Raw genomic sequence first — 8,737 nt, forward strand, 5'->3', positions numbered from 1 at the left:
CACATTCAAACATAAGTTTCCACAGAATGTTTCATTACAGGGAACCGCATGTGGTCAGCATGTTTGTATTCTTGAAAGATTAGACCTGACAGTATCATAACTCAAGTATTTTCCTGCATAATTTCTCACTGCCTCCTGTTACTCTGAATAAGTGAGGCCCTGATCTATATGTGGAATAGAGTGGGCTCCACAGCATGACCTCTTGACCTAAGTAGGAAAGAAGCCTCTCTCTCTCGCACAAAATTCTGCATATAACAGGGTAACTAAGAAAGAAGGAAAAAAAAGTCACTCAATCAAGCACCATTTGTAAACATTGTAAGCGTTCACCACATCCTTATGCTGCCATCTAGCCATTTTAGAAGGCAGAGATTAATTTACCCAAGTGGAATAACACACCTAGTGATGTATTTATAAATCAATTATTTTTATTTAAATCAGCGTTAAACAGTTATACTATGTACTATACAAGAAAAAAAGACAAACATATTCAACCATGAGAAACTCAGTTAACAATAACCGCTCTTGGCACTCAACAAATTATATGGAAAAAATTAACATTCATGACAACAACAAAAACAAGTGGCTCCAAAATATATAATGTTCATTGTGAGGCCAAGACCATAATATCTCAGTCAGTAACATACAACAGATTTACCCTTGTTGTGGCCTGGTTCCAGACTGCTCTACTCACCCTGTTTCACTTCTGTACATCGGACAGGAAAAAAGATAAGCAATAAGGCCAAAAATCTACAGCCACTTCTGTTCTTGAAGCCAAAACTTAAAACAATGATCTTATTCAAATACTTAACAGTGTTAAGGTTCCATTTGAAAGACAATGACTAAGTACAATCTCTGACGACAAATCGGGCAATTTGGAACCATCTTCAATGACCATTTGTACCGTTACCCTAATCAAGGTTTGGAGTGGAGTCCCTTAAATACATCATTCTCACAATTTCTTCATAATAACAAGGAGCGTGTACTCCATTTAAAATTTACATACGTTTATCCAAAAAAAAACTATATAAAACAAATACATCTGACAGAAAATAAGCAAAAGAAATCTCTCTCCCAAGATAGAAAAGTTATTGTGATGCATATAAAACAATGTTTCAAACTTGTTCAGTCCTCATGGAATAGGTTCAAAACTGAAAGAAATTAGGGGATTTGTAGCTCTAGCCATAGGGTGTAAGCTGTAGGGATGACCCCGAAGACAACTTGTTCTTACCACCTGCTCCCCTCAGCACTTGTGAGATCAAGAAGTGGAGGTGGTCGATGGCCACTTGTCAGAATAATACATACTATATCTGTTCACCCTTAAAATATGCCTAATTGTTTTTACAAGTACAGGGTAGGGGGTAGTGTTGATTTGGGACCAGGTATCTAGCTTCACCTGTTTGTGTCATTGTCACACAACCTAACATAGATTTATACGCTACTAACTCAGATTGAGGGCTTTTTATTTTTTTTAAGGATCGAATTTAACACGTCTGGATTTGAGACATCAGAACAAGACTGTTTACATGCCAATTGAACGAGATTGCCTCAGGGAGGGAAGGAACGACACACTTATAAAGTGTTTAAACTGGGCCTAAGATTATTCTACGGAAACAGAGAAATCATCTTTATCACGGCAGGCATCCCAATAGTCCACCATGGCCCTAGGTCTTTGTTCACACACGTCTGACAACACAGGGTAAGCAGATAATGTGTATCTGTATAAGCTCTGTGAGCAAATATACGTAATAAAATTTGCAGTCTATCCACAGGTTATTAATCACATAAACACGCCTGTCATATTGCCTTCACCTATCATGTGCTTTTAACATTTCTATTAGTGCACACCCTGGCCCCAGGTCACACCATAGGATTCACCGAACATCAATGTAAAAGTCTGGGAGGGGTGGATGAATATGAGGAGAGAAGAAAGGAGAGGTGTAATGATGATGGTGTAATACAGCAAAAATGAGAAGGAAGATGAATAGATATATACTCTGCAATAGTGTGTGTAAATGAGAATTATTCTGATAATCAATCTTTTATTTCTCCAGCATCATTAGTTACACTTGTGTCTGTCTATGTGTGTATGGGTGTGTGTGTGTGTGCACGCTTTATCTGACGGTGACTCCAAGTTTCTCAAGCACTCGTACGCCCTTCTCTTGGTACTCCTCCCTGGTGAGCCAGAAGTTGTCCTTGTCCTTCATGATGTCTGCAAGCACAGCCCCTCCCAGGAAAACCATGTGTTTACGCCGAGGAGGGTCCTCGATGCGGATCTTAAATTTCTATAAGGGAAAACAAGCGAAGCCAAGTGGGGTTTAGAATATGAGAAGTGGTCTGATGCCTAACATGCTGAAATTCATATGCTTACAATATAACATAAAATAGCAGACATTAGCATGGTGATATTAAAATACTGACGTTTTTTGTATTTATGCATGGCATTTAAAGGGGTTGGGGGGAAAAGTACCCTCTTTTTTTGTGTATCCGATTTCCTCAATGAAGTCCATTGCAGCTCACTGAAGTCAAAGCATTGTTTCTGTCTATATCTAGTGGTTGTTTCTATAACTGCACTACATTTTGGTTAAAGATGGATTATGCTGGTTTGGACTTAACATTTAATATTACATTCTTTTAGCAGGCACTTTTATCTAAAGCGACATACAAATAGTTCATTTAGAAAGTACAACAGAAGATCAATGATCAGAAGTGTGTGGTTCAACAGAATTTGGTTTGAGTCAACACTTATATCTACATTTTGTCATTTAGCAGACGCTCTTATCCAGAGCGGCTTACAGTAAGTACAGGGACATTCCCCCGAGGCAAGCAGGGTGAAGTGCATTGCCCACAACGTCATTTAGCACGGCCGGGAATTGAACTGGCCTTCAGATTACTAGCCCGATTCCCTAACCACTCAGCCACCTGACTCCCACCCTTAAAATATGCCTTTTTTCTTTACTGTGAACTGGAACTGTGTATTTACTAGCCTCATTGCAAAGTACAATATGACATATAATATGTCAGTGGTGTGTGTATTGTCTTTGCATTGTTGTAACTGAAAGCGTGCATGTGTGTCGCTCACCGAGAGCTTATCGACGTCTCCTTTCAGCACGCGCTCCAGGTAGAGCTGCTTGAGCTCTCTCTCCAGTCGAGAGGGCAGGCCGGGGTACATGGTGGAGCCCCCCGACAACACAATGTGTTTGTAGAACTCAGACCTGCGAAAGACACACATAAACAGAGGGATATTAATTATACATTGGCAGAAATTGACCTTTTATGAAAGATACAGTATATGGCATGATCTGGTCCTACATAAACACTGTCACAAATGTAAAAGGTTGAAATAGGTAAATAAAAAACTTTGGATACTGAATTGTCATACATCATCCATATTACATTCTAATAATAACAGAAACAATAATAAACAGAAACCTTCAACTTTGGGATTAGGTCTTATAAAAGGCATACATTAAAACGTATGTCACAGAACTGGGAATGGGGAAAAAAAGGTTTTGGGATCGAACTTGCTGGCACAGGATCTCACCTGGTGTCGATGTCTGCTGCCTGGATGGTGTTGAAGAGAAGCTCTGCTACCCCCACCCCCTCCACGTTGATGAGGTGGGGTTGGAACAGAGCCTCAGGGGCCTCAAACCTCTCACCTCCCACCTTGATCACCCTACCATCAGGCAGCTAGATAGAAGGAGTGACATCTTAAAAAAATGTTGGGCTATTGGTTTTTTGGAAAAACAATTGTATTTTGTGTGTCTGAGAAAGAGCATGTGAAACTAGAGAGGGCAAGCACACCCAAATAGGATTGGGTGAACAGTCAGATTTATGTGAAACATATTTCCAAATTCGGAAGTTTAGGTATGGTGTGTGTCTGTGGGTATGTTCATAGAAAGCCTCTATTCACAAGTCGCATATAAAAAAACGAAACTGTGCTGTAGCCACACAGGTCCACATGTGCCAAATACAAATCTTGGCCTGGTGCATTTAGCCTATGCGGTTTAGTTCAATAGAAAATGGCATGTTTGAAGAAGAAATTCTGCTGGCCAGAATATCCTGGTAATATACCTAGTTATCAGCATCGACAGCTAACAATGTGCATGTAGCATGCATTAGTAAGTTTAATCCCATTTGGGTCAGCTTGCCTGGAAACCAGATGGTAGGGTGCAAGCGCTTTCACTAGCTACATATTTTTCCCAAGTGTTTGGGACAGGAAAGGGAAGTTGGTTAAGACGTTCAGCACCAGTTGGAAGTAGTATATCAACGTCAAGGTACTTATTGAAAATCCCATCCCTCTGAAATGGCCATGAATCTATAAAGCTGTACGTATGACAAAGTAGTTCCTTGTCATCACTTAAGAGCTGAAGTTTTCTGTCAAAATACAAGTGGTTTAGGGTCTTGGTTCAGTCTCGAAACATAAGAAACTAGTGTACATACCTGACCTAAAATGTTTTATTTACATATGTGGAAAAGATTGTATAGCTGTTAGATATCACGAGGTATGCTGAAACCTACCGTGTAGGACTCCACCAGCACGGTGGTCTCCAGGGCCAGCTTCTGCTCCTGCTCGATGTTGTAGCCCACGTAGCACAGATTCTCCTTCATCATCCTCACCGTTTCAAAGTCGGCCGAGTGGTTGAAGGCATAGCCCCTCAGGAGCAATAACTGCAAGAATGGGGATGGGCACATGGATAAGGTGCGTGGAATGGCCGCTGAGGTGCCTGACACAGGCATACACACAGAGCAGGGATACCTTGCAGAGACAGCTAGTTGTGTCATTCTCACACTGGTGTAGGCAGAAAGTACCTTGATGAGGTAGCGGGTGATGTCCCTCCCGGCAATGTCTAGGCGTCGTGTCAGATGGGGCAGGCTGAAGCCCTCGTACACAGGGCAGATGTGGGTGACGCCATCGCCCGAGTCCACCACCACACCAGTTAATAGGCCTGTCGAATGCACACACAAAAGATAAGTCAATCAACTGTGCTGGCTATGCTGTTAATAATCAACATTAGCAGTTGGGTGTGTGTTTGTCTACTGTATAAGTACAGTGGGGATATCTGTTGACAGGGCCTTGGGAGAAGTCAGCAGCAAGCACACAAAGGTTTGACATTTCACTGTCAATAAGTAACTGCTAATAAATGACATCAGAAATCACAGTTAATTTCATTGCAATAGTAATGTGTATTCAAAGTGAAAAGTGGTTGTTTGTCCTTTTTACCTTGAGCATATAGGGTTAGCACAGCTTGGATAGCAATGTAGACCCCTGTAAACTGGTACGTCTCAAACATCATCTGAAGGACCAATGGGAGAGGAGGACAAGAGAGGAGGAAAGGGACGTGTAAGACGTGAAACAAGTGAGGGATGTGGGGATGGAAAATGGAAAAGAAGACCTAATATGGCACGTGAACAACACGAGGCTCAGCGTCACTCCAGATTTCGCAATTTAGTGATGATTATGAAGTGTTTTTCAGTCTTTGGACTAAGATATTACCTTTTGGTTAGATCTGTATTTCTGTACTCAATGTGCACAATTAAGTTTAATCTAATCAATTATTAATTTAATGGAGAAAGGCAAAATATGTTATTTCTAGACAGATTATTAGTGGGCGAGTGTTTGTAGTTTCACAATTGACGGATAGCTAGCAATCTCTTGGACAAAGGCAGGCTTGCTCACACACACACCTCGATGATCTTCTCCCTGTTCTTGGTGGGGTTCATCGGTGGCTCGGTGAGCAGGATCTTGCAGTTGCGTGAGTCAATGTTGAGCTTCTCGGGGCCAAAGGTATAGTCCCACAGGTGTTTCATGTCGTCCCAGTTCCTGACAATGCCGTTCTCCATGGGGTAGTTCACCTCCAACATAGAGCGCAGCTCGCTGGCCTCATCCCCAACCATTAGATCCTGGGGACAGGGGTCAAATGTTGAATGAGGCATCAGAAGTGAGGTTTGGTAACAACCCTCCCGCACAAACCAATACCTTAATTACCGTAGTACTCCCCCTTTCAAGCCGCTAGTCTTAACCTCAACACTGTAATTCTTCATCACTGTACATTTTGGGGGTAAAAAGTAAAAAAGTAAAACTTTTTAAAAGGGAAAAAGTAACTGAAAACATTTTTACAATAAAATGTTTCATTTCAGTCTATACTGACAACTATTGATTTCTTATAACCTATTTTTAGGAGAAAAGGAGAAAAAGGTTTAATTTACCCACTTTATTTTGAATTTAAACACCTTACTTTGAATAATGACATTGCACAGTACTCCAAAGGCTAAGGTGATAAAAATAGGTGTGTTTTATTCACGCTCTTGGTTAAGACAGTTTTTCTACACACAAGTGTTCCGATATTGGTCGGACTTCACTGTTTCAATTGGTGAATTTGACAACTGCCATCGTTTTCTAACTCCTCGCCGTTTCTGTTGTCAAGTATGTAGATGTTGCAACCAAACAATACACCTGTTTAATCATTGGCTGTTTGAGTGTCACTTGTAGAATGCTCCACGATTCAAGAGATATGATAGGCTGTTTATGAGCCAGGGAGGGAGCGAGCTTGGGGTTTGTTCAGGCAACGTTGTGTATGCTGGTTGTTTGTATTTAATGCATTTAAGAGAAATTATCAAACATTGGTATTTATGAAGTGTCTATCACGATACATATTGCCACCGTTTTATCACCCAGGCCAAGTCCCGTTATGGATTTCCATTGAACCCTCTAAAACAGCCATTTCCATGATTTCACCTTGTGTGCTTGTGTCTGGCAAGGCTGCTATTTGTTTTCGTTTATAAATACCAGATGTTCTGTTTTATGCCTATCTGACCAGCATCCAACATAAAATCTAACCACCTCCAAACCTAACCACCTGATAAACGTTAAGCATAGAGCATTTGTCCTTGTATTAGGCCTATTACAAATGCAAAATGCACTCAATACACAAACACATCCAAATCAAACACACTGAACAAACGGGGCAATGAGTCCAGAAACATTTTGACAAAGAAATAATTGAATTGCAAATTTTAGGGGGTTAGAAGTTGAAGAAACAATGCGTTACTACAGAAGAAGAATTGCTCAAAATGTGCATTTATTTTCAGGCAACTGGAGTTCTACAGCACACTCCGCACTTACCATTTTCTTAGCATTCTACTTCACAGTGTGAGGACAGAATGAAGGGTTGGAGCAGGAGGAAAGAAGTACAGTGTCAGACAGGGAAGGGAGGAAATAGCCAATCTACGTTCCTATTCTTAGAACAACCCTGAACTTACCTTGATTTCTATATTTCCCACTTTAGCTGTGGAGCGGATAATGGGCCTGCCCACCAGTGCAGGGAAAATGTGCTCTGGGAAGTTGGACCCTGCATAACCACACTTCACAAACTATGATAGAGACAGTGTTGGAGATTAATATAGAGTCAGAGTGGGAAAAACAAAGATATTTAATTAAGTGTCATTACAGCTCTGTACAGGTTCGACAATTTATTATCAGTTTCGATATAGTGTTGGCTAATAGTCCACATAGCCTATCATTAATTTCACTTTCATTAATTTGACTTTGGCAAATGCATAAAAACTAAAATATGAGCAAATTATACTGTGTAATTTCTTGAGGCTAGAGCCAGTTATCCAGGACTTGCCTCGTTATTGTCGTGTCACATTTATTCTGATTGCTGAAGCTTTGTCTATTCACAAACTGGGAAATATCCCCACTCAACTCTACAAAAAAATATTTTTGCGTAGTACAAATTCTATAAATTAAGCACACAAACTCTCAAGATCACACCACCAAAAATGTGTGTCTATAAACACAGATAGATACATAAGCTACGCTAGAACAGCTTCTGCCCACTCCAAACCATCAACACACACACACAACCTCCAGATTACGTCTCTAGCAAACCGAGCATCACCATTGTTGCACCACCTTGGTTGAAGACGTGGAGCTAAGGTAATGGGATGCAGGTAGCCGGTACATCATTTCCTTTATAAGCTAATAATTTGCTAATATGCTTCGAGTGATTCGATTGCGACTCTGATCTAGCTTGAGCTAGTAGTTAGCTAGATGTATGCTGTAGAAGCCTACTGGCTAGCCAACCTAACATAGCAAATTATACCTAAAATATTTGACAGCAAGAAAAAAAAGTGTACATTGTTTAGCATGGTGCATTGAAAATATTTGATTTGGTTCATTTAACTGAATCGTTTCAGTCGTAATTAACCCACCAACAGTGAACTAACTAGTAATGTAGCTACACAGAACCACTGCTGGCTAGCTGCATAACAGCTGAGCACGATCAACTTCCTGTTTCAGAGAAACGTTACCGTTATCTTATTCTGCATAGAACATTCATACAATTAGTCAAAATTTACAGCGCTTGTATACTTACCCCAGTTCCATTGTCACAAACCACCACTTTCCTCCCCTGGCTGTCCATTTTGCAAAATCCAGAAGGCAACAAACCTCCCTACCTCAACTTTCTTCAGCAAGGCGGAAGTCACCCCTTCCAATCCCTAAGAAGAACCGGCTGGGGAAAGGGTAATTTTCCGGTCACGTCAACCTTGTAGGTGTGGCCAAACAAGTGTTTGCACACACATACATTTCAGAGCAGATATGTTTATTAATGCGCTTTCTTCCAAATGGTGGGCTATCTCCCCTCTTGAATGGTTTCCTTGCAGATAGCAATACTTCTTAGATATTAATGTCATGCAGGTCTGCCAACTTTTCAAAAACCTTGGAGTGAGATTT

At 40.7% G+C, this 8,737-nt stretch overlaps 1 protein-coding gene across 2 annotated transcripts; it reads right to left on the bottom strand.

Moving 5' to 3' along the window:
- Positions 1-405: 405 nt before the first annotated feature.
- Positions 406-8,503, bottom strand: LOC136943408 (actin-related protein 2-B). Of its 2 annotated transcripts, XM_067236712.1 has the most exons (10): positions 8,379-8,503; positions 7,261-7,371; positions 7,124-7,138; positions 5,686-5,901; positions 5,222-5,294; positions 4,810-4,946; positions 4,519-4,668; positions 3,542-3,687; positions 3,080-3,212; positions 406-2,282 (listed from the first exon to the last, which is right to left on the bottom strand). In XM_067236712.1, the coding sequence occupies exons 1-10, from the start codon at positions 8,424-8,426 to the stop codon at positions 2,112-2,114; spliced, it is 1,200 nt and encodes a 399-aa protein (XP_067092813.1). In that variant the 5' UTR covers positions 8,427-8,503; the 3' UTR covers positions 406-2,111. The 2 variants fall into 2 exon arrangements, with proteins under 2 accessions (XP_067092813.1, XP_067092814.1); XM_067236713.1 differs by lacking the exon at positions 7,124-7,138.
- Positions 8,504-8,737: the final 234 nt, after the last annotated feature.

Source organism: Osmerus mordax, chromosome 5, assembly GCF_038355195.1.
Source record: "Osmerus mordax isolate fOsmMor3 chromosome 5, fOsmMor3.pri, whole genome shotgun sequence".
NCBI lineage: Eukaryota > Metazoa > Chordata > Actinopteri > Osmeriformes > Osmeridae > Osmerus > Osmerus mordax.